This window comes from Colletotrichum navitas, assembly GCF_030913465.1.
Source record: "Colletotrichum navitas strain CBS 125086 chromosome Unknown LY79scaffold_57, whole genome shotgun sequence".
NCBI classification, from domain to species: domain Eukaryota; kingdom Fungi; phylum Ascomycota; class Sordariomycetes; order Glomerellales; family Glomerellaceae; genus Colletotrichum; species Colletotrichum navitas.
In genome coordinates, this window is record NW_026850603.1 from 21,429 (window position 1) to 46,985 (window position 25,557).

Here is a 25,557-nt window from a genome sequence, read left to right on the forward strand (position 1 = left end):
GCCATCTATTTCTTCATGCTCTTGAGTAAGCACCGAGGCAAGATGGCCGAGCTGAGGCGCCAAGGGCTGGTGGGTGCCCCTCCCCTTCGACCGGCCCAGACCGTTCACATGTCCCCCCGTCCCTCGCTAAGACCAACAACAGCCCATCGTCCCCCACAACTACCTCTTCGGCAACTTGCTCGAGGCCAAGAAGGCCTTTGACAGCCTGCCGCCCGGCGCGCACGCAAGCTACGTCGTGGCCAGGCTAGGCGAGCCCTTCGACAAGGGCGCCTTCTACCTCGACAACTGGCCCATGGCCGGCCCGATGCTCGTGGTCACCGACCCGGACATGGCCCACCAGACCGTCTACCACCCCGTCGCGGGCTCGGCCAAGCCCCCGATGCTGGCCGACTGGTTCCACCCCATCACCGGCGGGCCCAGCCAGTTCGACACCAACGGCCCCGCCTGGAAGCGCCTCCACGCCCTCTTCAGCCCGAGCTTCAGCAACCAAAACATCACCGCCGCCGTGCCCGTCATCCTCGACAACGTCGCCGTCTTCGTCCGCCGCCTGCGCGCCCGCGCCGCCGACGGCGCCCTGTTCCGCCTCGAGCCGCTCGTCCTCGACCTCATCACCGACGTCATCGGCGAGGAGCTCTTCAACATGCGCCTCGGCACCCAGGACCGCCCGCACCCGCTCGCCGAGGCCATGAAGGGCCAGCTCCGCCTCAAGTTCACCGCCCACAAGCCCGAGAACCTCGCAGCCCGCGTCGACCCGATCCTCCTCTTCCGCACCTGGAACGGCGGCCGCGTGCTCGACGGCCACATCGAGCGCCAGATCAACGCCCGCCTCCGCACCCTGCTGCGGAACCGCGCCGACGGCCGCGGCAAGGCCGAGCCCTTCCAGTCCGTCCTCGACTGCGCCCTCGAGGACTGGCTCGCCCAGCCGGCCAACGCCGCCCGCGAGGAGCTCGACCCCGACTACCTGCGCGTCATGACCCGCAACATGCGCATGTTCTTCTTCGCCGGCTACGACTCGACGGCCTCCGCCGTCGTCTACTCTCTGCACAGCATCTGCTCGCGGCCCGCCGTCCTCGCCCGCGTCCGCGCCGAGCACGACGACATCTTCGGCGCCGACGTCCGCTCCGCCCCGGCCCGCATCGCCGCGAACCCGGCGCTGCTCAACTCCCTGCCCTACACCGCCGCCTGCGTCAAGGAGTCGCTGCGCATGTTCCCGCCCGCCGGCGGCATCCGCCAGGGATCCGCCGACCTGGTCCTCCACGACGCCGAGGGCAACGCGTACCCGACGGACGGCGTCGCCGTCAACATCGTTCACTGGGCCGTCCAGCGGAACCCGAAGCACTGGGCGCGCCCGGACGAGTACCTCCCCGAGCGGTGGCTGGTGACGGACCCGGCCCACGAGCTGTACCCGCCCAAGGGCGGCTGGCGCGTGTTCGAGTACGGGCCGCGGTTATGCGTCGGCCAGCAGCTGGTCATGACGGAGATCAAGGCCGTGCTGGCGTGCGTGGTGAGGGAGTTCGACCTCCGGGACTGCTACGCCGAGCTGGACGGGGACAGCAAAAAGATGGACCTCAGCGGGGTGGGCGGCCAGCGCATTTTCATGGTCGAGGCCGGCGCGGCGCATCCCACGGACGGGTACCCGTGCCGAGTGTCGCTGAGCGGGTACGGGGGGTGAAAGGGCATGAGGGTGAGTGAGCGAGCGAGGCTCGGGCGGGTCTAACTAGACTTTTAATGCGTAATATCGAGCTATCCTGTAGTACTGGCTTGTAGATCCCTGATGACCCTGCGATGGAGGGAGGGCTCGAGCTGTTGTTTCACCCTACCATCGGCGTCAGCAACAGGGACACGTCCACAAGCTTAATAGACCTCCCAGGGATCCCAAGAGGAAAATACGCAGTGATAGTTAACGGCACCAAAAGACCCATGATTGACTTGGGTTGATTGGCACCGGCTCATCAAGTTACGCGGTGCCTATTTGCGTCTTCAACGTGGCTATATACAAGGGCGGGCCAAAATGCTGGTGTCGAGATCTCAAGAGTAACATGTTAATCCGCCATGGCCAGAACTAGGAAGCGGAGGAATCTCTATAGATCCGGTCTCGTTCGTCTTGTCCACACCGCGGCATGCAGCTCGTCTTCACATCCAGGCAGGAAGTATGCGCTTACAACATGTTAACTAACAAAAAGTCTATGCAGCCAAATCTAAACAGCCAACGGCCCCTTACCGTCGGCGAATACCACATCGTACCACTTCTTATCCCCCTTCTGGCACACGCCGTCCCACCCGACCGACGAATACGCCGTCCGCTCCTTGGACCCGTCAAAGACTTTGACGCTCGCCTCGTCCGGCCCCTCTCCTGACGCCCAGTAAACCATCTCGCTCCCACCGTCGGAATCCAACGGGAGCCTCGCCAGCGGCGTGAGCTTCCTGTTGGACGCGAGGGCCTCGGTCACCAGCCCCCGGAGGTGGGGATGGAACCGCGTCAGGTTCCACCAGTGCTCCAGCCGCCACGCCTTCAGGCCGAAGACGTAGGCGTTGTGGTGGATGCCCACGGGCGGTGTGCCGAAGAAGAAGTCCGTGTAGAGGGACAGGTCGCCCCAGGTGTGGCCCGGGATAGGGGGTGGCTGCGCGGTGGCGGCGTCCCCCAGCTCGGGCGGGACGCCGCTCACCCGCACGCCGCCAGGCACCCCCGCCCTGTCCGAGGCGTCCCGGACCGCCCCCGCGTCGCCGAGTCGGACAAAGTACCCGTCTTCCTCCGAGGAGCACGTCGGGGGGATGGTCGCGAAGTCGTAGTCCAGCCCGATGCCGAACTCGAACGCCTCGCCGGCCAGCGCCGCGTCCGCGATGCGCCGCACCTCCCGCGGAAGCCGCCCCGGGCGCTCCGGCGAGACAATGCCGTTCCACGCCGCAGCCAGCCCCCGCACCCAGTGCCGCCACACCTCCTGGTCCCCGATGACCTCGGCCAAGAGAGCCTGGTCGCTCCAGAGCTGGCGCCCGGCCGCCGCCGCCGCGTCGGCCTTGCCCTTGCACTTGCGCAGCGCGCCCCGGAGCGGCCCGACGGTGCCCATGACCATGCCGCTGTTGACGCACCGCGGACGCATCTTGCTGTACTTGCGGGCCGAGTCGAAGACGTACGGCAGCACCTGGTCGGTCTCGTTGCCGTAAAAGTCGGGCGGCAGCGGCGAGTCGGGCCAGTACTCGTAGCGCGGGTCGGAGCCCGACTCCCATGTCGGCTGGCAGTCCTTGGCCGCGGTGACGATGATTTCCTGGGCGGGCGGGGCCACGGGGAAGTCGGGCTTGAGGCCCAGGCCCTCCCACTGCTTCCCCGCGCGGGCATCGGCCTTGCGGTTGAGCCGGTGAAAGCGCTCGATGAGGACGGACGGAGGCAGCTGGAACCAGACGTCGTAGGCGTCGACGAGGAGGACGAGGTCGTTCTCGTTCATGTCGCTGTCGTCTCGCTCGTACAGGTCGTCGATGGCCGCTAAGAGGGATTCCAGCTTCGCGATGTGCGACCCGGCAAAGTGCCAGTCCGGGCGGTTGAACTCGCCGTTCCAGTTCAGGAGGGTGGGCATTGGGTATCCCAGCGCGACTGCCGACATGATAGTCTTGCAGAGGTTGACGTTCGGCCCGTCGGCGGGCATGAAGAGCCGGAGTCGACGGGAGCCGCCGTTGTCGACACGGCCCGGCGTGTGGAGGCTCGCGAGATGGGATCGCGAGATCGTCCTCTCGACGACGCCACCGCCCGCGAAGCGTCTGAACTCCGTCGGGAACTGCGGTGATCGAATTAGCGATGCGCGGATGCGGCGGGGTTGGGTCTGTAGGACTTACCCAGTTCATCAGAACATAGCCCAAAGTGCCAAAGAACACGACCGGCGGGATGAACCTGAGCATAACGCGCAGCCATTCGGATGGCGAGACCGGGAACCGGCAACGGCCTTGTGCATCGCCGTCCAACAGGCCGTTACGGTCGCCAGCCTTGGACCTCGAGCTCCGGCGCCGAAAAATGAAATTCGAAGCCATTGACGGGTGCGCTCACTGTCGTCGACGTATGGGCGGCAGAAAGTGCCACGATGCATGACGCGTATTGCACATCCCCTTTTTCGCAATAGACAAGCTTCCTAGAAGCTCTCTAATAAGTATGAAATCCTGGGCGATTGGTAAGGCACAATGATCGTCATACATTGCGATGCCTCCTGTAGGCCCTCACGGCATTCGATGGGTGTACCGCGTTGCTGTGTGACGACAGCGGCCACCTCCCCTATCAGTTGCCGAACCCGTCCCACGTGGTGGATTCGATTCGTCGGTGCCGGGCCCCCGTTGACCGCTCCACACACGCTTGGCCGCCGCGGCAGGAGCACGTGGTCCGTAAACGCTGCTTCGATGGACCGACGGATGTCATTGGATTTGGAAGCCATATCAGTGCCTCGCTTTTCTCCTTCTTTCTTTGTGGCTATTTGTATATATATATATATATATATATATATATATCTTGGCGGGATGGCCCAGATTCCTCGCCTGCCTGCGCGATGCGAGGGAGGGAAGGAGGGTTTCCGGAACTTTGACAGACTCCCTGGCGCAATGGCACCGAAGAGCAAGAAAACGGGCCGGACCGCCGCGTGGATGTGCTCGTTGGATAATTCGCGGATCTTTTGGGGGTTCGCGTTGATGGGTGAGTTTTCCGTACAGCGAGCGTTGTGGCCGGACCGAAACCCCATTCTAAGCCGCTGCGCAGCTCCCGATCACCGTCACTAACATGAGCATAAAAGGCCTTTCAAACACGATCCTCCCGTCAATCATCCACGCAGCCAACTACCTCATTATCCCCTACCCCCGACATGTCGTCCTTCTCATAGAGCTGCTGCCGGCGCTCCTGACCAAACTGTCGCTGCCGTTCGTCGTCCACCGCGCCCCATGCCGCATCCGACCTCTCGTCGTCGCGGCGTGCTGGCTCCTCGCAAAGCGCATCGCCGACGACACGCCACCCAACGTCATGCCCCCCGTGCGCATCTTCACGACGGTCCTCGCCTCCGTCGCTTCGGCCGCGACGGAGGTCTCTTGTCTCGAGATGGTCGGGCACGCCGGCGCGCCGGCCCTGGTCGGGTGGGGCTTCGGCACCGGCGCGGGACTGCTCCAGAACGCCGTGTGGCCGTTTCTGCTGACGTACAGCGCGGGAAAGGTCCTGCGGAGCGCCACGGGGTACGTCAACCACCTGGTTGCCGTGCTCCTGATCTCCCACTTTCTTCTTCTGCCGCAGAGCCTCACTAAAAGGGGCAAAAGGAACGACGACGAGCGTGGGAAGGATCGCGATGACGCCAGCGCCGAGGAGGGGCGGTCGTTCCTGGGTCGGCGTGAGAACGCACCACCGCGGTCCAACAGCCCCGGGGGGATGAGCAGGAAGTTGAGAACCCTGCGCGGCCTGGCCCGGTCGGACATGTTTCCGCTCGTCGCGGCTTCGGCTTCGCTGTCTCTGCTGCAGCACGGCCTCGCCAGACCGCTGGACGGGTCCGTCTTTGAGTCGTTTTCTCACTTTTTCGCCACGTACGGCGTCGCCATGCATCTGGGGACCCTTCTGGGTCGGTCGTCGATCACTTTCCTCCCAGTGCGAAGTCTTAGACTGCAGGTTGTCGCTTTGGGCGTATGGACCGCCGTCGCATTGTTCAACGCCGTCTTCCTCATATCCACGTACATTGCCTTCTTCTTGGCGTTCCTAGTCGGGCTTGCGGGTGGCTCGCTGTACGTCAACGTGCTAGCGAGAGTCAGAGAGGAACGCAAAGACCAGGCTGATCGGGAGCTGAGCCTTGGACTCGTCACCGCTGGTGAAACAGGAGGCATGATGATTGGTGGTGTCGTGGGAGCCTTTCTTGAGACAACGATGTGCAGATCGCTCGTAGGCAGCAGACGCTGGTGTCACAGGTCAAGATAGAATTATTTCATGATCGTTTAACGTCGAAATTTCTTCTTTCTTTTCTTCCTTTTTTTTTTTTTTGTTGTTGTCTCAGGTAATTTGAACGCGTTGTGCATCAGCTCATAATCGTGTCGGTCGAGATCACTTCATTGTCCATGCTGAATATGTCAGCTACGCTTTTTCCAGTTCTTGACGAGCGCTTTGTCTAGATCCATCAAAGCTGGTCATCAAAGCTGGTCCAATATCTTCTCGGCGGCGTAGTTGACATTGGAGCCAAAGTGGTGGGCCCGAGTCTAGTCGACAGGTCAGCAAGTGACACACCGCGATGCGGCATCTGCCACGGTCCGAATCGACGTACCTGCACGTATATGGCACCGTCCTCCAGGACGACCTCCCCGTAGGTCCCGTAGGCCATCTTATCCACGATGCGGAAGTGGACCTCCCCCTTCTCGACCGCGTCGTTGAAGCCCTCGCGCAGCAGGTCGTCGTCGCCAAACTTCTGGTAGGCCATCTGGTACTCCAGCCCCTCAAAGTACATCCTCGTGAACCCGCCTAGGTTCCCCTCCCAGTCGGTCCTCACCTCGCTCCCCTTCTTCTTGGCGGCTTCGCGGAGGCGGGCAAAGTTGGCCTCGAAGTTTGGCACGAGCACGACGTCGGGCCGCTCGAGCATGTCGGCCAGCTTCTTGCGCGTCTCATCGACCTGCTCGTCGTAGTCCTGCCGCACCGACGTGCGCGCGGCGTAACTCATGGCGTCGTCGGACCCGGGGGCCGGCGGGGCGTCGTTGAGAGCCTTGAGCAGGCCCGGGCCGTCGACAGCGTAGTCGGCGTTGGTGCCGAGGTTTCCCTCGGAGAAGACAACGGCCAGCTTGCCGCCGTCCCTGACGAGCACGCCGCAATACGTCACGCGGGCGTTCTTGTCGGGCCGGTCGTCGAGGTCTAGGAGCAGGGAGCGGGCGTGGCAGATGGAGTTGAGCTCGGCCTTGCCATCATCGCCGTAGGTCGAGGCAAAGGTCTTGAGGTTGGAGATGGCCGAGGACACGTACCTATCCCCGACGTTAGCACCGATGAAGTGGCGGGACCAGGCCATCCCGAGGTCCGAGAGAGACGTGGCTCACTGTGCGATGCAGCTGCCAAGGGACTGCTTGGCGTAGCCATCTCCGGCGTAAGGGTAGAGCTCGTTGGGGTTGATCTCGTCCAGCGTCCACTCGGCGCCGAGAACGTTGGAGAGCTCCTTTTGGAGGTCCTCCTTCTTGCTGTCCCACTCGTCACGGACTGGATGTGTGTAAGTAGCTGAACAAAATTTGCGGGCATGACTGAAGCTTGCGACGTACTGTTTTTACGCAGAGCAAGGGGCAGCTTTTCAGCAGGAGGGAGGCGGGACATTGTGATGAGTTGCGGTGATTGATGAGATGAGACCAAAGCGATGAAGTGAATTGTAGAGATCAATGTCGGTGCCGAATGTCCCTGGATGTCCTGTGTCGTGCGAAGAGGGCCGACAGCCTTTTATTTTTCACTCGTATTCATCAACATAACTGGTGAAAGTCGCCAATTCCATCACTCATTTCCGCCTCCATCCCTCCTTTCTTTCAGCTTCTCGACTACGAGACAGCCTCATCATCGGCTCTGGCCAGTCAACAGCCACAGGCAAGGGCTTCGTTCCACACGTTCGCGGGAGAGCAGTCGTCTTCGCGACCCCCGCCTAGACGACGAAGCTAGGCCGACTTTGCGATAAAAAATGATAGCCGTTCTTTGGCGTCCTTGCAAGCGCCATCGATACTAGCGGCCAGCCCTACGGCGGCTGAGTTGTCGTGATGAAGGGGAATAAAACTCGTTTCCTCGTTGACGTTGGCCAGGTGTGGACACGACGGTGTCACGATGCAATAATGGCGCAGTGAGGCTGTAGTCAACTAAGTTTTTTATTTCTTCTTTTTCTTTCTTAGGTCTTTCCCCTTTTCTTCCAGGCGGTTCCAGGACGCCAAGGTGTACTACCTACCTAAGCCAAGGGGCTTGGCGGGGAGGCCTAGGCGGATCTACAGCAGCCGCAACACCGCCAAGCAGCGGTCGCGGTGATGTCTGCCGCCTCGGCGCGTCACAACACATCGAGGCCCCCTTTTTCTTGTCTTGGGTGCGGCGGAGCTTCAGAGATTGTGAGTCGGTATCGCATTCGTATATTACTGCACAGCTAGAGCGGTGGGCTTTGGGATGGAGTCGAGGTTGAAGTTGGGCCTTCAATGGTTGTTCGTTCCGTAGCGAGACACGCACACAAACACCCACATGCAAACAAACACCTTCCCGCCTTATCGACACCGACACTCTTGTGTACAACACACGCATGCACATACAGGCATATACTTCGTTATCGTTACGCTAAATAAAGACTCGGACTCGCTGGCCGGGGAGACAGAGGCAGCCCATACGCTGCAATGCAAGGTGGTTGGTTGACCACATGACATCACGACCCTGCCATTCCCTTTCTCTTCTCGGTCCGGACCGTTTACCGTTTCCGCGGCCTATGCAATGCCATGCCATGTCATGCCATTCTACTCCGTATGCTGTTACTATACCCTGCAGTGCTCTGCTCCGATGAGTGGACCGTAGCGTCACTCTTCCTCCGTGTACTCCGTAATCCCTTCCGATTTCTTCTCTGATCATCCGACGGTATCGCTGGGAGTCCTCCGACCTCTTTCTGAGGCCTGTCAGAACTAGGTAGGTATCGGTGGCCTGTACTGTAGTAGGTAGGTAGTCAAGGATAACCCCAGCTGTCGAAACTCGATGCAACCCGGCACGCGCCCGGGTTGTTCATTTGTCTCTGCCCGACATGCCGATGCAACCGGTGGTATGTTGTGTTCATGTTCGCACGCGCTGTGGTCCCGTGACCTTTGCGCCAAACCATAAAAAAGCCCATCGGCTCGTCATCTGACCTGATGTTCCACCATCGAACGGATGGGACGCCGCACCCCTTGTAAGTTGTCCGTCAATCGCCGCAATCCAGAGAGTCGTGCGACTGATCAGGGACGTCTTTGGTCCATGGTTCAAACTCAAATGTGTCGCATGGAGGCCGCAATTCTCATTAATACGTAAAGTGTGACTCTTCACCACCATCCATGCGGGCGTATGTGAACAGCTCCGCCTCGCCCAATATGGGAATGATGTGACGCCACATGCTCAGCTGCGTTGCGCCCTGCCGGGTGTGTCTGGGCGCCTAGCTTGGCGCTGGGATGCAGACAGGGGGGGGGGGGGGGGGGAGCGGGCTGGTTAGTGTACCTACTTGGTCGGCGGGCACACAAATATCACCCGGGTGGGTCCTTCCTTCACGGGTGGTTGAAGCAGATATTAGTCGTCAGATGCCCATGACCAGTCGACGGGATTCGTCTCGATCCAATTTCTCACCACAAAGACCTCATCAACATCTACACCCACACACCCACACACACACACCATATCACATCAGAAGACACGAACCAACGCGAATTCGAGCCTGGCATGACAACTCTGTGAGAATCACTGCCCCCCATCGCCCGACTTACACCCTAACCGACTCCCCCCCTAGACCCCTCAAAGTGAAGGTTGCTATCCGTGACCACTGGACCAAGGAAGACAGCCACCTCCAGCAGTCCCTCAAGTCCCTCCAGGACGTCCTCGGTCTCGAGGTCGACGTTAACCCCGAGTGGCAGCTCCTCCTCGCCGAGCTCGACGCCGGATACACCGACAGGGCTGACGCCGTCATCGCCGTTGCCGGCACCGTCGCGGCGTGGTGCCGCGCCGCAGCGGAGCTCCTCGACGATAGAAAGAACGAGGAGTGGACCGAGACGCTGCTAGAGAAGCTCAAGATCACCTGGTCGAGACTTAGGCTCTTTATCGAAGTGAGTGGTGACGCAAAACACCCAAGCCAAACCAAACCCAAAGGACCCGATGGTCCCCAGAACCGGGGACGTCAGGAACCAGACCAACTAACACGCAGACGGCAGATCTCCACTGGAGACGACGTTTCGACGTCGTGGTCTGACGACCGCGGTGGTTTCCTCGTCTCCCTCCCCCGGCGCCAGCGCATAACGCCAGTGAATCTCCAGCCGCTCTTTCAGGCCGAGCTCAAGGACTCCTTTGCCGACCACCGCCAGCTGCCACCCTACACGGCCTCGCCCGATGCCGAAGACTGGGACGATGTCGACGGCGTCGACGCCCGCGTGAGCCGCCTCTCTATCAGCGGCCCCGACGCCGCCCGCCACCGCCGCGGCCCCTCGGTGAGCTCAACGGCCACCCAGCCGCCCCCGGACTTCATGCCCCGCGCCGACGCCCTGCCCCGTCCGGACGACCTGCTCCTCAAGCCGCCCTACCATCTCATGATATACAGCCGCGGCGCCCACGAGATCGAGGTTCAGTGCAGCCACAGCCCGACGCTCAAGTTCCTCGCCGACTATTTCAAGCGCTGGCGCAGGACGAACCACCAGATTAGCAGCAAGGTGCGACACCCGAAATTTTTTAGTCCCCCATTACGTGTGTCGTGGTTTTGCTTCTGTTTGCATGTCTCTTGGTTCAACTTCTTTTTCGAAACTTATGGCTGACACTGAACAACCAACAGCCCCCCGCCGTCGAGGTCCGTCTGCACCAGTGCGCCTTCGGCATGGGCGCCAGCATCGACCGCCTGGTGCTGGCCACCGAGCACAAGTACGGCGGCGCCTTCATCCTCACGCCGACCGTCATCCTCTCGCTCGTCGAGGGCGTCCTGGGATACAAGCCCGTCTACTCGGATGCCACCACGTGGACGTACCGACGCGACGTCGAGTTGAAGACTTGAGGCGGGACGCATTCAACACGCACACACACACACACACACACACACACACACACACACACACACGCCACTCCGCCCGGATCGCGTGTACTTGTACGATTTGGAAGGGGTATTGGGACGGGTTAATGATGAACTGGCATGGCACACACATTGATGACTTGATGATACCTTGACTTAATTAAGATAATGCTCATTAAACATTATTCGTTTTACGCTTTGACTATCTATCTATTGAGAGGCGGTGTGAACCCTAACCAGTCTTTGAATGCCGTCGTCTGAAGTGAACAGGTTCCTTGGGTGTGTGCAGACACCGGAATGCGGCTTGTAGAGGAACCCCCCCCTGGACCCCCCCTGGTCGTTCGATATTGCCAACAACGTTCGTTCGTGAACGTTCCGACGCACTGATCCCCTCCCTGACATCGGCCGAAGTTCCGAGTTAGGGTTCTGAACTTCATTTGATTCGTAAACAACATGGGAAGGGCTGGCCGGGGTACGCCGCCCGCCGCCGGCTCTGATTCTCCCGCCGTCATCTCTCTCTCTCTCTCTCTCCCCAATACAATCATGGATTCAGCCCCACTCCTTCCCTCATTGACATCCGCGTTTCTCCCTATTCACGTAGAAACTCTTTCGAAAAATAAAAGAAGTCGTAACGAGCTGTCGCGTAGGCTATATGAAGTGCATCCGGTTTGTGTCGGACTACTTCGGCCTCGTCGGCGCGGTGTACTGGGAGTCTGGGACGAGTCGGTTGCTTCGACGTGCTTGCTTCTATTTCGTTTGTATATGCGTGTCCGTCTAAGTAGTAGGGAGCGGGCGGGGCCTGCGCCTTGAGCCCAATTGTGACGTCTGAGGCCAGTGGTTTTATGTATGTATAACTGCTCTCGTCGAGCCGCTGCTCCGTTGACTTGATGTATACGAGGCAGATGGTACACATTCCCAACCGCCGACCCTTTCCCCATGACCCCTTACCCAACATCTCTGTACCAAATTGAACAGACCACGTCGTAGTGCAGCATCTCGCAAAAATGTCCTCCTGGCCTAGTGATCATACGTCGCGTGTCGCGAGCAACCCAACCGACGCAGCACTCCATACCCGTCGCGGTCGGGCATGCGCTCGGCCTGACGCGAATGCAGTTCTCTTTACGACACGGCGTGCATCCGCAACGCCCAACGAAAACGATGATTCCCCCAGTGAGCACGCGCTAGATTGCGGCATCGCTGCTCAAGGCGAACCGTATCGTCGTGCTGGATCTAACGGTTGTCGAGTTGACGCTCAATGTCGTAGGCGCATGCGAAGGCGCTGCCGCGTGTGCAGATTTGCTGGCGAAGACAAAAGGGGTCATCCGATTCGGCGTTCGCCAAGAGAACGGCTCATGTCGGGTCGAATGCCGCCATCGCCACGGCCGAGCAATCGGATGCCCAGAAAGAGAATACGAAGACCGGGAGAAAGTAGGGTGGAGTGGGGTTGCACAGCACGCTCCCTGGTTGCAGGACGAAGAATTCGTTGAAGAAATCAAGCCTTGGGCATGCCGTGAGTGGTGCTTCATGGTGGCTTCGCAGGAGGCAATGACGAGCAACGCATTGGGAAACGATCTGCGCGCCTGGCCACTGTCTCGTCTGCGCTGGTTCGGAGAATTTGGGCGAAGAACGTGGAAGTTCTGCATAAAACCATGGGTCGTAATCTGGTGGGTAAGCCGATAACAAGAGTCGGCTCCTGTCTTTTGAAACTTTTTTTTTTTTTTCCTCGCGACACTTTGGGTGTTCAAATGCGTCGTCTCAGTCTGCTTGCCGTATCAGTAAAACCGAACCCGGTACACACGAGACGGCAAGGTAATTCGCGAGGGAGAACGCACCGGCAGCACCAGAGCAAACCGCACATGGCGGGCACCAGGACTACGAAGAGGCCGGCGGTCAGGTATCGCGAGCTGAGGCGGGGGTGGTGGTAGGCATCCTTCAGCCGGCGCTCGTTCTCCTCCTCTTCTTCATCGTCGATGATGGCCCACTCATTGTCCTTACTCCAATAGATGTCGTACTTGCCCTGCCGAACGGAGCCACGCTTGATGTGGACCGTGTTCATGTCGGTTTGGTGTGTTAAGGATATCGTTGGTGGGTTTGAGGGTTTTCCTTGTCTGCAAAATGGGGTGTGGATTTCGTGTGGAAGAGAAAGAAAAAAAGACGACTGAGGGGGATGTCACTGCTTAAAGGCCACCCAGAGAAGACAAAAATAAATACCCTCCCAAGGGTCAGGTTGGAAAATTTGTTGGTGAGTCGCGTTCCCAACATCGATAGGTCGATAACCAGGGGGGGAAAAAAGGATGGCGGCGAACGGATTCAAGATCGCTCGGGTATTTCCAGTTTTAATTATGGGACCCCGAACACCCCTCGGTCGTCGTTCTGGACTCTGGCGCGTCTGGAATGCCTCCCTTTCGCCGCTCTGAAGCGCGTTAAGCTCCTTTGATGGATTCATGGTGGGCAAAAGGTACCCACCATGGTGCGATCCCGGCGCAAGGGGGGCCGGCTTGCGTCAATTTTTCGGCGGCTCGATAGACATTAGACATTAGAGACGGCGCGAAACAGATGCCAGGGCTGAGGCATGTGGTATGCAAAGCAGCAAAGCTCAAGCATCTATTTTTTCATGGTTTCCACCCTTGGGCTCTGAGATGGTGCGTAGTGTACGGAGTACAAGGTGATACACACACGGAAGCCAATGTCCGCTGTTGATCAAGCACCCTACCTTATCTTAGGTCAGGGACACGCGCCACTCTCGGCAAGCCGCATTCCCAAGTTGTCGGGAATGGCGGTGATTGGACTTGAGGCGGTGTGTAATCAGCTGCCTCGAGATGAATCGTTTGCGTGGCTGATAACTGTCAGACCACCGTTGAAATGACCAAATCTTCTTTTTTCTTCCCCTAAATCGGTTCCAAAGGGTCGTCCGTCTGTGCTTGTCAAGCGTTACACGTGTAGGGAGAGCATGACCGGCCTCGAATGAAATCTTCACACACGTGTAAAACATATCCATGCTGATTTGACATGGCATGGGTTCGCTTCGCTGGCATTGTTTCCCGGTCGATTCGACCGATATCAAGCTAGCTAGGGTCTCGCTGCAGTTTGGGAGGGAGGTTATGCACGAAGGGCCCACAACCCGCCACTCAGTGAGTCATTCTGATAAGGCCGAACCCCACCCACACCTCCTACTGAGCCTCACCTCTCGGTAAGACAGTCGTCACCGAGGATTGTCACCAGCTTAGGCCCGGTTTTGTTATGCAAATATACGGGGCCACCCAGATAGACAAACTTTAATTACGTTACCGGAACGCGTTGATGATACACACAGACGCTGGTTGAGAAGCGGGACATAACTTGATTGATTAGGTAGATAGTTTCAACAACATAACTTGAATGCTTCAGAAGACGTGTCAGGAGGAACTACCTGCCTCTTGAGTACTTAAGCAATAACTCTTCCGGGGGACCAGTCTCTGTTTCTGCTGTCCTAATTATAGCGCCCTTGACGCGCCGAGAATACCTAAGGGTCTAACTGCAGTCAGGTGTGTCTCCAAGGTGTGCTGCTGAGTAGTGCTAGTCTTAAGTTGGGAATTAGGATTTAAGATCTTAGGCCGACCCTTGACTAATTTATTTTCACTTCCTTTATAAACAATATCAGAGGCCTAGGTTGAACGCATTCAAGAGCTACAGAAGCATACTGGCCTGTCTATTGCGCCCTTCGTTCCCTTTAACGTAATAACGGCTCCTCTAGGGTGCTTCATCCTGCCCATCTTCCTTCCCAGACTGTGCAGTTCTCCAGGCGAGTGACTTTCGGATATTTCGAGATGCCATCAAGGCTCAGGGTATCCCTGCCTCCTTAGGCAATTCCCGTCATTCTTCTGCTCCTTAACCGCGTTTTGCAACTACCATGCAGGCCCTTTGAGGCGAGGACGCTAGTGCAACTTCTCAATCATGTGAGAAGGCCAATTTCAATCATTGTTTGGCTTCCAATCATTCCATTCGTAGCCTGGAGCGCGGCGGGGGTCGACACACGACATCTACCAGAGTAGGGCGCTTAAGATTGTCATGCAAGCAATAAACCCCATAAAGGGACACTTTCGTGTTCTCGTTCCTCAAAAACAACATTGCCCCCACCAAGACCACAAAAGGGAAAACGAGCAACAAGCACAAGATCGGATCCACGCTGCCTTGATGAACCTAGAGACGGGGAGGACCCGACGAGAAGAGGCCGCATTGCTCGGGTATGCCCAGGATCTCCGTCTGGATCTGGTAACCGCGGATGCCGATAGCCAGGTGGACGGGGTTGAGGCGGTTGTGGATGACTTGGGGAGCGAAGAAATCCATTCGCATTGCTCGCTTGACGATCCAGACCGCTCCGACCGCGGCGAGATAGAACAGCATCTTGGTCTTTGTTCCCTGTGAAAATTCAGCCGTCTGTGCCGTTGGACGGCAAATCTGACGTCGCACCTTGTGACCTGGTCTGCCGACAACTCGTTGGCCGCAAGAGTGAATTGGGAGCGAACGAAGAAGGCGCAAGCAATACTTGAAGAGTGTAGATAGATAACGTAAGGGCTATTTGTGTGCGCGCCTAGGAATCGTTGGTTGAGACTGGCATGATTTCTCTACGTAAGGATGTGAGAGAAATCGAAGTAAGGCTCCAGACGAGGGCAGATCGAAGAATCAGACGGCTTCAACCTCTTGAGGCCGTCACGACAGTATTACGGCACCGACAGACTTTGGGCACAGGCTTCACAAAGCTTCGACACCTGGAAGGTTAGTTCAGCAGCCAAGTATATCAGGGGAGCGCACGAGTCTAACCCTACACCTATTCACGAGAAGCGACATGAATCTTTTTCGCCGCCTACTTCCTGCTCCAGCATGACATATTTCAACCTAACTGCCGACAAGAACGACCCTAGATGGAATAATGTTAAATAGTGAAGTACTATGTACTGAAGTGTGTTGTATTGTAGAAGTTGTTACATACAAGTATGTGTGTTATCACGGTACCGAATACCTCACGATTAGTTATATAACCAACACACTCCCTTGATAGGGACAGTGTTAGTGCCACAGGGTAGTTTTCTTCTAGAGTGAACCTTGACTGACACGTGGGCATTTAGCCCATTGATCTCATATCATCATCGTAATAGCATGAGAGCGGTACAGCTGCAAACAGACCGATGGAAACAAAGTGTGATAAGAGGGTATCAATCTATGCGACTACCGACTAAAACTCCAAAGCACCACAATGCTTCACTACGCAGCCGCGTTCCTAACAAAGCTATTCTCCGTGTACAGAAGTATCAGTAATAAGAGGGTATCAATCTATGCGGCCATGGACTAAAAAGCCAAAGCACCACAATGGTTCCTTACAGAGTCGCGTTCCTAACAATGCCATTCTCCGTGTACAGCAGTGGCGGCGTCTCGGGGGGACTGCGACCGTTGCGATACAGCCACAGTCGGGAGAGATCCTTGACCTTGACCGTTCTCTTCCTGTGTCTTCCCTTGACGTGCTCCCCGTGGAATTCGACTTCGCTTGCGAACCCACGGCCGAGATACGACACCTCAAACGCCTCGCGCGCGTTGACTCCAGCATCGCCTTCCCGACCGACCTGGATCTCGCTCTCCATGAACTCGTTTTCGTCCGAAGCCCCGATGAACTCACCCGTCTCTGAGTCCCTGGCGAGAGGGAACATGCCGTCGAGGTAGTGCTGGCAAAGCTGGTGACCGCCGCGTTCCGAGGCGCGCACAAATAGCCGCCCGATGAAGCGTGGCATGGTGTGATCAGCAGTCAAGGACGTGCAGAAGTGTAGGACACCCCAAATCGCCACGAAGTCGGTTGAGTGGGCGTAGTGCTCAACATGGCCTATGGCTCTGTCTAGCGCTGCAGTCGAGGATCGTGACGAGGTCGACGATGATTCATTAAGAATGGCTGGAGTTCCAGACTGGCTCTTCTGACTCTTGCTTCCGTTGCTCAGACTTGAAACCTGACCAAGGTCACTGTTGGTGACTGAGGATATGGGGCTGCTAGTGAGGTCTCCATGGGTCATCGTAGTGGTGGTTACAGTCATGGCAGCGTCATTGTTCTGCGCCAGAGCCTGTGACAACGCGTGGCGATGAGGGTTGTTGAAGTGGTTTGCAGCGTTTCCAAAGGTGTATACCTGATGGTGTATTGTTAGCTGCCTGTGCGAAGGCCAAGTGAATCTAATTCGCTTACCTCGAGTTTGGCAAGAAGGTCTTGGGGCAGTTCCTGCAACAGCCAGTCAAGAACGAGACCACCTTCGATGCCGCCCTGTGAGTGCAGAACAAAAACAACCTTGGAGTATTGAGGGTTGTAGAGCGTTTCCTTGACAATGCGGTAGCACATGCGTACATCATACGTGGCGTAGCCCAGGTTCCGCTGGATGAGACATTCGACAACGTCGAAGAGGATTCCTGACGTTTGGTTGTGGATACCTAGAATAGGCCGCTTGAAGGTAAGAGCCAGTCTGTTGAGGTTGTTCTTCATCCAGTGTTCCCTGTCGCAATATCAGTACATGTTCTCAGGCAAGTTTGCCAACAGTCATAGCGCCTAGAAAGGCAAAAAACAGGGAAAGTCGAGTTGTTGCCCAAGAACAAAGAGGATAGAGGCTCGAAGGAAGAGCATGTCGACTTACCCCACAGCAACACCGTTAAGGAAAACCCATTTTTCGTGCGCGTGCTCCGGCAGCTCGGGGGCATACTTGGGGTCCGAGGTGTACGTGAGCGTCGGGCCGTTGAGCAGGAGGCAAAGCAGATAGTTGAGGGTGAAGAAGGCGGCCGAAGCGAGCCCAGCCACCCAGATTGGCAACAGAATGGCGAAGGGCAGGGCCAGAACGAAGGCAAGCTGTAGAACAAACAGAATAATGTGCATAAAAATGCAAAAGAGGTTCTTCCTGGTCAAGGCCAGCTCGTCGAGGTCGCCAGAGTCGGCCGGGGTGACGGGCCAGACGATCCACGGCAGCGCCCAGATGTACTCGAAGAAGTAGTAGATATCCCAAGCGAGCAGCTTGTAGGGGAAGTCGGTGTAAGAGTAGTTGATGACGGTGCTCCCTCCGACCTGGGAGCCCAGGAACCTTGTAGAGCCCATCCTCTCCTTGAGCAGCTTGGCACGTTTCTGTTGTTGTGATTTGTAACGCACCCCGAACCTTTCGCCCAAGCCTGGGACGGGAAAGAGACCGACGGCCATCACAAGGGGGATGGCGAGAATAATATACAGCCAAAATGGAATGTGAGGTGGTGACAGTAGCGGCGACGATGACAGAAAGGGCAACCGATCAAGTGACCAGTTGGGGAAGGAGGGCGGGGGCTCACGGGGCATTATATCGCGGGGAAGGAGGATGGAGATGGCAGGCGGCGGGCGGCGGGCGGCGCCGGTGAGACACGAGGAAACTTCCACCAACAACTCAGAGATCTTAGTGCAGTCCTCGATGTACCTACCTAGGTAGGTAGACTCGGTTTGTATGTCGAGGGCACTGAACTGAACTGCATGCCGTCATCGAGGTCCAAGAAAAGACGCGCAGGTGCAGGGCGGGCTGAGTTGGCTGAACCGGCCGGGGTTGACGACGCCGTCGCTCTTCTTGGCTGATCACTGGGTCAGGGCCACTTGCCAATTATTAGGGCGTGTCGACCGTCAGCGGCTAGGGCGCCGCCCCGCTGCCGTTGTTCGCCCGTTGTTGCCTTTAGCCTTCCTTCCTCCATGTGCCTGCCACCTTTGTTCATTTTGGTGAGGCAGGAGAGGGGCTAATGGCTAATACGAGCAAGCAGTGGAATGAAATGCGCAGGAGTGGCATGCAGTCAGATCTGGGCAGTGCAAGAGCAACAGAAAGTATATGCGAGGCTCCGAGATACTTACCGCGGGTATGCACGAAAAGCAAGCTAATAGCGGCCATCCCGGTCGCATTGCCATCGGGAGGGAGCTGTCTTGGGTACGTGTAAATGCCTTACTGTACTTACAGACTGCAGTTCATGTGCTCAAAGCCATTAGAGAGCGAGCGAGAGAGTGAGACGAGAGCGCTAGCAGGCTCGGGAAAAGGTCCAATGAGAGTCTTGAGCTGTTGTCATGTCTGACGTCGCACGCCCAGCAAATCGGCACGCTCAACCCGGGAGTCGTCGATCGTTAAACGTTCAAGACAAGGCACACAGCGACATAGGCCAGGCAGCCGTGAAAGAGCCCGTCGTCTTAGGAGACTGCAGCCTTGATTATGGATAACTTTCTTTGATCCGTGTCCTTGTAAGCTGAGTGGCTGGGCGTCGGTCTGGCTGACAATGAGCTGAATCCGAATGCAGCGATGTATCGTTGTCAATCGACTTCCAAGTGCCCTGCCCGTCGACTGTTTCAACACCGGGAAAGACATGACAAGGCTTGGCTGTCAGCATTGTCGTAGAGCACACTGCCCCCACGGCCACATCCAGATATTTCGCAACCGGCTTTCGGCCCCAGGGCAAGACCTTCAATGCCAACCTTCTATGTTTGTCTGCCTCGAGCCTCGGCAGCCGTCAATGGTAGTAATCACTTCCGTCGAGTTGTACAAGTCAAGGATGGCTCCGGATGAAGGTCTTACGATGTCGCAAGATTGCATTTGGACAAGTTGCGAATCGCTACGAAATTTGCTTCGAATCTTGAAGGGGAACTCCAGATCGTAATTGAAGGCCGACGTTGTTGAAGAGTTGATGAAGAATGGATGTTCTCAACCAGAAATGCTTGGCGCTTGGGATTTGGGACGAACAGCTACGAAGCACCCAAGGTATACCTACCTAGGTAAGTACCTAACCTTGGGTAGGTACCTGATCCGTGCGCAAAGCAACGACGCGGGTCGCTGGCACCCTCTTTCTCCCAAACCGCCATTTATTTGGTGGGGCACTTTGTAAACATTGAACCTCGTCTTAACAAACATCTCGCGGAACCGGTCTGCGTAGATACACACCTCCAGAATTTCAACTTCACCCTGAGGCTGATTCGTCATCATGTCGATGCTGTCAATCCACCTGGAGCAGATTGCTCTCTCCTGCGAGGGTATCGACTCCCTCCCGTACGCTTCGCTCTTCCCCGCAGTCCAATCGATTGCTCTCGAGACGTTTGACCGGGTTTCTAATAAGCTTACTAGGTTCCCGCCTCCAAAAATCTTCACAAACGCGATGCTCTACAACGCCGATATTACCTCCCTCATCCGCGACACTGAAGCTCATGAGCGCGCTCTCTTCTCCGTCCCTCCTCCCCCGCCGTCGCAATCCTCCTCCGCCTCGCAGAACACAGACTCGAAACCAGCTTCCGGCCGACGCCAGACCGTCTTCAACGTCGCCTCAGGCGAAGTCACAACAGGCCCGCCCCCAGGAAGCTCCCGTAGCGGCGTCGGCGGCATGGGTGGTCCCCGTCGGCACACCGCCGTCTCTGCCGTACTGGGTGGGGACCTTCACGCCCAGCTGCGTCGTGGCGAGCGTCAGGCCGCCAGCAAGGGTGGCGACGTCGACGTCGAGATCCTCCTCAAGGGTGCGGCGAAGCTGTGCAGCGTATACGCCCTGCCCGGCGCACTCGAACGGATTCCCCAGCTACGGTCGCGGTACGCGCACCAGACTAATACGCTGGCGTACTACGAGGCGAAGGTTGCCGAGCACCAGGCCGCCCTCGAAAGGATGAACAAGGACCACTGGATGAACGAGGGCGACGAGGGACAAGAGGGCGAGCAGGAAGATGAGGATGAGGATGAGGATCTCATGACAGAGGACGATTTGCGGGCCGAGGAGGAGATCGTGCGGGAGCTCGACAAGAAGAAGCGCGAGCTGCAGGCGCGACTACGGACGATGGAGAGGGATCTGGGAGGATTGCTGAACATGTGAAAGTTGGAGGGCACTTTTACAACGGTTCTTACGACATGATACCCACAATGCGACGGAGGAGCTCTACGGTATGACGTTGAACTTTTTTTTGGATTCAGCAAGCACAGAGAGAGGCAGATTGCTGGTTTCTGAATGCTCAACACGACGGTCCGGTCTGTCCGCTCGACCCTTGGCCGCCTTTTTCCTTGGCCGCCACAATCTGCTTCAGAAACTCGCCTGCATCCTGTGCGCCGCCGATCTCGTACTTGTCGTTGATGACGAAGTGCGGCACCCCGCGCACGCCCATGCGGTACGCATCCTCGACCTGCTTGTCGACCTCCTGTCCGCCCTTGCCCTCCTCGAGCCATTTCCGCACTTCGTCCCTCTCGAGGCCGCCGCGGACCGCCGCGTCCACAATCATGTCCCAGCTCGTCACGTCACCGTCCTCCTCAAAGTAGCTCTTCATGATGGAGTCCACGACGGCGTTCTCGACATCGGGGCCCTTGGACTTGGCTAGCTGAATCGTGCGGTGTGCGTCGCGCGTGTGGCCGACCTTGCCGCCAAAGGTGAAGTTCAAGCCCTCGGCGGCGCCCATCTGCTTCATGCGCTCGTGCATCATATGGAGCCGCTCGGCGCCGAAGCGCTCCGCCATGCGCTCATTGACGGGCACGCCCTTGGGGGGTGCCGTCGGGTCGAGGTAGTAGGCCGACCATGTGACGTTGAAGGTGTCGTCCTTGCCGCCGGGGTACGTCTTCTTGTACAAGTCGATAGCCCGGTCCAGGCGGGCTTTGCCGAGGTAACACTTTTGTCCGGGGTTGTGTTAGTGGGTTCGGCAACGGTGATCCATCATGAGCAAGGGCGTCTCACAAAAGGGCAGACGGGGTCCGAGATGATCTTGATGTTGATGTTGGTCATTTTGCTTGCTTGCCGTGCGGCGTTCATTCGGCTATAAGATGACGGTGATGGTGGGGAGGAGAAGGGTGACGAGAATGAGAAACAGGCGAGATAATGTTCTGTGAAGTTCTATACTACAAGATGTAAGATATGTTTTGTGAGATCACCTCGGACTTGGAAGCACGGGCGGGACTCCGCCCAGAATGCCGATGATTTAGGTGATTACCAATCAGCCCCACGGGAACCAGTGGCCGGAATCTATTCGAGGGGGGGGTCGCTCCCACTCATTCCACTGCTGCAGCGCCGCCGGTCATACATAAGCGAATCCACACCCCGCCATTATCCAAACCAGGAGAAAAGGGAGAAGGAAGCGCGCGCTGAAAAAGTTCCATCCCGGCACTTGGCCTGCCGCGTCACATCTCATGAATCGTAGAGCTCAAAGAGACCTTGTCTGTTCGTATACTCTATACTACTACACTCCTGTCATGTCAGGTTCCATTAGGAGGGCCTGGTGCGGGGCCTGTTCCAAAGCTTGGAGGCTAAAGTACCCGCAGGGTATCGTAACAGTCTCGTAAGCCAAAGAGAGACCCCGCGAATACTACATAACTCCGCCGCCGCCGCAATAGAAATCAAATGCAAGGGTATCATGTAGGTGATTCAGGCCGTTCTCCGCGAGCCTAGTCAACAATGTATCGCTCTGTAGCCTCTCTCAACCGTTCGTCATTCCGTGAACGGCGCGATTCGTGGGGCTCACGCCGGTGCCTGCGCCGCTCGTCCCTCCGCCACCTCGAAGGATAGATCCCGTCGGCGCTTCTTGAGGATTCCGCCCGGTCGGCTGCGCTGGGACTCTGCGACCGTCGCCGCCGCTTAGGCGCAGCATCCGGGTATTGTACGGCGCGGTCCCAGCTCTCCAACGTCATGTAGGGGCTCCGCAGCCATGCTCTGAGCTCATGGAGCAACAGCCGCGTGTTCTCCCTTCCCAGAAATTCCTGGATCAGCTCCTCGGCCTGGCCCATGCTGCCCTGCATATCCACGGTCTTGAGGATCGCAATGATGTACTCGAGGAGGAACTCGGCATTGTTTGCCCTGCGTCGCCGAACGGGGTCGGCGTCCTGTGGCAGCGCGTCGTTGTCGGGCGATAGAAACTCGAAGACTTGTAGTTCGCGGCGGAGGAACGTGCGCGCGCGAGAGACGAGCTCGGCGTCGGAGGCAAACAGCTGTGGCGTCAGGTCTCTGTATCTCGAGATCCGGTTCGAGCCGACGTGCAACGAGTACATTTGGTCCCGATAGACGGTCCTCCGGCGCGCAATCGCCTCGTTTTGAGAAGGAGTGAAGGTCCGGGTCGGGTACGCATGCGATCGCGAGTATCGCAGGCGTGTATGGGAGTAAAATCGCCTCGCCTGTTGGCTCGGAGGAGAGGCTCCCGCAGCTGTAGGCTTTTCCTGCGGTCGCTCCGGTGCCTTGTAGGTTTTCCATTGCGTTTGGTCGTCGCTGAAATCGTAGCGGACCTCCTTGACTTCGGTTTTACATAGCGGACAAGCCGCTTGCTGCTCAAGCCATGTCACGAGGCAGAGGTAGTCGAAATTGTGGTGGTGGCAAGGTTGGGCCTCGCAGCGTTCGGTGACCTCCTCTAGGCAGATGACGCAGCAGTCTTGGAGCTCTGTCGATCGCGACGATATCTCCTGCAAAGTGGTCTGCAGGACGGCAGAATGGAGATCTCGGGGGTTCGGGTTTCCGCCGGATGTCGCTTCGGGGGACATGCCAAAGGTACAGAGTTCCGAGAAGAGCAGTCGTCGAGGTGAGGTGTTGAGGGAAGATGGGATGGAGATGTTGTTTCTAGTTACGATAGAGTGCGCCACCTACCGTAACCTTTGTTAGTAAGCCGAGGTTAACTGCCTGGACCATGAAGAGACGGTGCCTAACCGACATGGCGCTTTCGCGCTTATTGTTTAATTACATAACTTGGGCAAGTCGATGACTTGGGAACAGACAATACATCCACAATTAGGAGGCTAAATCTGAGCAGCAGCTCTGATGCCAAAGTATCACATTCATTGACAAAAGTTTGTCTGCAGCTTTTGTATGCGACTTTCAAATGTGTCTTGGACGGACAAGGCGTTAGCACTACGGCAGGCACTAATTAATAGGTAGGTATGCAAGTGTCTGTATCCGGTGTATGGTGGGTAAAATGGAGGCCGACCCGGAGTGGGGCCGGTATTCGGCCAGTGAATGAGTGCACTGACGCACCCGCTGCTGGGCGACCGTGAATCTTTCGCGTTTAGTGGTTTTTCCAGTGTCGCGTCTCAACCGCGTTCCTATACCTCCACAACCAAATCCACCCAAGTATACCTTTAACCGCCTTATCTGAGTCGTCACACCGCATCCCGTCGAGCCGCGTCCTCTTCAATGACGTATACGCGTTTTAACTGACAACAACCTCGATATGGACGATCAAACGAGGGCAGGTTATGAGACGCAGGCCCAGAAGCTTCGTACTGAACTGAAGAGCTGGGAAACCTCCTGGGCAAAATCCCATGAAGGAAAGAAGCCCAGCAGAGACGACATCAAGCGCAATGCAGACATAGGTATGCAGAGCCTTGTGCCCGACTGTAACGGTTCAGAAGACTAATCGTTCCTGGGCAGCACAAAAATACAAGCAGTACAACAAAGTCCGCGACGTCCTTTCTGGCAAGATCCCCCCGTTTCCGAAACAAGAGTCACGACCGAAGAAGCGAAAAGAAGATCCCGTGCCAACAACGACGCCTTCCAAGAAACAAAAACATGCCGAGACGCCCTCGAAAAGAAGATCGAATCCTGACGGTGCCGGTCTCGCCAGTACTCCCTCGATATCCAGGACACTATTCAGCCCTGCAGCCCCGCGATCGATCGGCCCGACGCCGCAGCGCGACGGCCGCGTGCTTGGGCTGTTTGACTTGATGGTAGAGCGCGAACTGGGCACACCTTCAAGGAAGAACCGGGACCTGAACACTGCCGCCGATTCAAGGTCAATGACGACACCGCGGAAGCGTGCGACGCCTCCCGACGACGAGGACAATGCGAGATTCGGGCGGACCCCCATGTCGGCCAGTAAACGACAGATGCTGGATAGCTTCATGACGCCGCTGAAAAATAAAGACAGCGGACCGCCTGATGCCAAGACGCCTACTACTGTTTCGAAACTCCAGTTCAACACTCCGTCCTTCTTGAAAAGACACACCCAGCCGCCCCCGACCAAGGACGATGACTTTGTGGCCCCGCCTTTACGTTTGCCCCGGAAGCCGATAGTCCGGGGTCTCAGCGCCATTGTCGCAAGTCTCAGGAAAGTGGAGGAGGAACAACTCGACAACGACGACGATCTCGATGCTCTTCGGGAAGCGGAAGGCGAAGTCGTCCGGCCGAAAGCACCTCCAAAGCCGAGGGATGACTTGCTTGCTGTCGACAGCCAAGTGCACCTGCCTCTGGGTGGCTTCGACGACGAAGGCTTATACGACAGCCCCGACGAAGACCAGACAGGACGGGATGGAATGCCGCTAAGAGTGTATAAGAAGAAGGGCCAGAAGCGGACGACGAGGAGAGTCAACATGAAGCCTGTGCGCAGCAAGCGGCCATCTGGTCCGGCCGAGGACGGACAGGAAGAGGAGGCCGATGAAGAGACGGTACCGGACACACAAGCCAACGGGGCAGCGGATGATACGGAAGACGAGCTTGCAGGCGCGGGATCCGGCTCGGACGACGAATTCGACGAGTCGGCTTCTAGAGCCAAAGCAACCAAGAAGGCGGCAAAGAAGACGGAGAAGGTGGGAACAGTCAAGAAGGCCGTGAGAAAGGTGAACGAGATGGCGCACACAAACTTCCGCCGGTTGAAGCTAAAGAACAACGGCGCGAAGGGCGGGCCGGGTTACAACAGCAAGTTCCGGCGCCGGCGCTAAGAGAAGGGCTTTTTTCTTTTCTTTCTCCGGGTTGCATTGGAAGGCGTTTGTTTGCATGGAAAGCGATATCCCCTCTTACGGTGTTGATGAGACAATGCCCAATACATCCTTGTCATGGACTACTGCTGCTCCTCATACTCTTCCTTGCTCATTGACTCTCCCGGGTATAGTAACATAAAAACAACGGCAGCCCCCAAGATATG

General features: G+C 57.4%; 12 protein-coding genes across 12 annotated transcripts; 5 read left to right on the top strand and 7 right to left on the bottom strand.

Moving 5' to 3' along the window:
* Window positions 1-42: 42 nt before the first annotated feature.
* LY79DRAFT_581948 (cytochrome P450) lies at window positions 43-1,767 on the top strand (the record flags this gene model as incomplete). The annotated part of the gene is made up of 3 exons (XM_060560221.1): window positions 43-69; window positions 143-1,659; window positions 1,755-1,767. The coding sequence occupies 3 exons, from the start codon at window positions 43-45 to the stop codon at window positions 1,765-1,767; spliced, it is 1,557 nt and encodes a 518-aa protein (XP_060411252.1).
* Window positions 1,768-2,198: 431 nt separating this feature from the next.
* Window positions 2,199-3,888, bottom strand: LY79DRAFT_521215 (uncharacterized protein; the record flags this gene model as incomplete). The annotated part of the gene is made up of 3 exons (XM_060555327.1): window positions 2,199-2,621; window positions 2,736-3,767; window positions 3,826-3,888. The coding sequence occupies 3 exons, from the start codon at window positions 3,886-3,888 to the stop codon at window positions 2,199-2,201; spliced, it is 1,518 nt and encodes a 505-aa protein (XP_060411253.1).
* A 687-nt stretch (window positions 3,889-4,575) lies between these two features.
* Window positions 4,576-5,920, top strand: LY79DRAFT_521085 (batten's disease protein Cln3; the record flags this gene model as incomplete). Its single annotated transcript, XM_060555309.1, has 2 exons — window positions 4,576-4,666; window positions 4,764-5,920. The coding sequence occupies 2 exons, from the start codon at window positions 4,576-4,578 to the stop codon at window positions 5,918-5,920; spliced, it is 1,248 nt and encodes a 415-aa protein (XP_060411254.1).
* A 104-nt stretch (window positions 5,921-6,024) lies between these two features.
* Window positions 6,025-7,741, bottom strand: LY79DRAFT_311523 (uncharacterized protein). Its single transcript, XM_060552346.1, has 4 exons — window positions 7,234-7,741; window positions 7,018-7,174; window positions 6,261-6,945; window positions 6,025-6,195 (listed from the first exon to the last, which is right to left on the bottom strand). The coding sequence occupies exons 1-4, from the start codon at window positions 7,283-7,285 to the stop codon at window positions 6,130-6,132; spliced, it is 960 nt and encodes a 319-aa protein (XP_060411255.1). The 5' UTR covers window positions 7,286-7,741; the 3' UTR covers window positions 6,025-6,129.
* Window positions 7,456-8,443, bottom strand: LY79DRAFT_311399 (uncharacterized protein). Its single transcript, XM_060552345.1, has 3 exons — window positions 7,896-8,443; window positions 7,513-7,799; window positions 7,456-7,459 (listed from the first exon to the last, which is right to left on the bottom strand). Exons 1-2 carry the CDS (start codon window positions 8,240-8,242, stop codon window positions 7,679-7,681), a joined length of 468 nt encoding a protein of 155 aa, XP_060411256.1. The 5' UTR covers window positions 8,243-8,443; the 3' UTR covers window positions 7,456-7,459; window positions 7,513-7,678.
* An 802-nt stretch (window positions 8,444-9,245) lies between these two features.
* Window positions 9,246-10,759, top strand: LY79DRAFT_562086 (uncharacterized protein). Its single transcript, XM_060558444.1, has 4 exons — window positions 9,246-9,396; window positions 9,453-9,765; window positions 9,871-10,362; window positions 10,482-10,759. The coding sequence occupies exons 1-4, from the start codon at window positions 9,386-9,388 to the stop codon at window positions 10,695-10,697; spliced, it is 1,032 nt and encodes a 343-aa protein (XP_060411257.1). The 5' UTR covers window positions 9,246-9,385; the 3' UTR covers window positions 10,698-10,759.
* A 1,271-nt stretch (window positions 10,760-12,030) lies between these two features.
* LY79DRAFT_581952 (uncharacterized protein) lies at window positions 12,031-12,768 on the bottom strand (the record flags this gene model as incomplete). Its single annotated transcript, XM_060560222.1, has 2 exons — window positions 12,031-12,172; window positions 12,545-12,768. 2 exons carry the CDS (start codon window positions 12,766-12,768, stop codon window positions 12,031-12,033), a joined length of 366 nt encoding a protein of 121 aa, XP_060411258.1.
* Window positions 12,769-16,066: 3,298 nt separating this feature from the next.
* LY79DRAFT_521270 (uncharacterized protein) lies at window positions 16,067-17,904 on the bottom strand (the record flags this gene model as incomplete). The annotated part of the gene is made up of 3 exons (XM_060555333.1): window positions 16,067-16,858; window positions 16,915-17,215; window positions 17,354-17,904. The coding sequence occupies 3 exons, from the start codon at window positions 17,902-17,904 to the stop codon at window positions 16,067-16,069; spliced, it is 1,644 nt and encodes a 547-aa protein (XP_060411259.1).
* A 1,778-nt stretch (window positions 17,905-19,682) lies between these two features.
* On the top strand, window positions 19,683-20,552 carry LY79DRAFT_521108 (DASH complex subunit Spc34; the record flags this gene model as incomplete). Its single annotated transcript, XM_060555313.1, has 2 exons — window positions 19,683-19,747; window positions 19,823-20,552. 2 exons carry the CDS (start codon window positions 19,683-19,685, stop codon window positions 20,550-20,552), a joined length of 795 nt encoding a protein of 264 aa, XP_060411260.1.
* A 136-nt stretch (window positions 20,553-20,688) lies between these two features.
* Window positions 20,689-21,446, bottom strand: LY79DRAFT_521161 (DSBA-like thioredoxin domain-containing protein; the record flags this gene model as incomplete). Its single annotated transcript, XM_060555318.1, has 2 exons — window positions 20,689-21,333; window positions 21,399-21,446. 2 exons carry the CDS (start codon window positions 21,444-21,446, stop codon window positions 20,689-20,691), a joined length of 693 nt encoding a protein of 230 aa, XP_060411261.1.
* A 305-nt stretch (window positions 21,447-21,751) lies between these two features.
* Window positions 21,752-23,547, bottom strand: LY79DRAFT_311853 (uncharacterized protein). Its single transcript, XM_060552347.1, has 2 exons — window positions 23,349-23,547; window positions 21,752-23,284 (listed from the first exon to the last, which is right to left on the bottom strand). The coding sequence occupies exons 1-2, from the start codon at window positions 23,352-23,354 to the stop codon at window positions 22,103-22,105; spliced, it is 1,188 nt and encodes a 395-aa protein (XP_060411262.1). The 5' UTR covers window positions 23,355-23,547; the 3' UTR covers window positions 21,752-22,102.
* Window positions 23,548-23,868: 321 nt separating this feature from the next.
* LY79DRAFT_671937 (DNA replication regulator SLD2) lies at window positions 23,869-25,354 on the top strand (the record flags this gene model as incomplete). Its single annotated transcript, XM_060563988.1, has 2 exons — window positions 23,869-24,010; window positions 24,069-25,354. The coding sequence occupies 2 exons, from the start codon at window positions 23,869-23,871 to the stop codon at window positions 25,352-25,354; spliced, it is 1,428 nt and encodes a 475-aa protein (XP_060411263.1).
* Window positions 25,355-25,557: the final 203 nt, after the last annotated feature.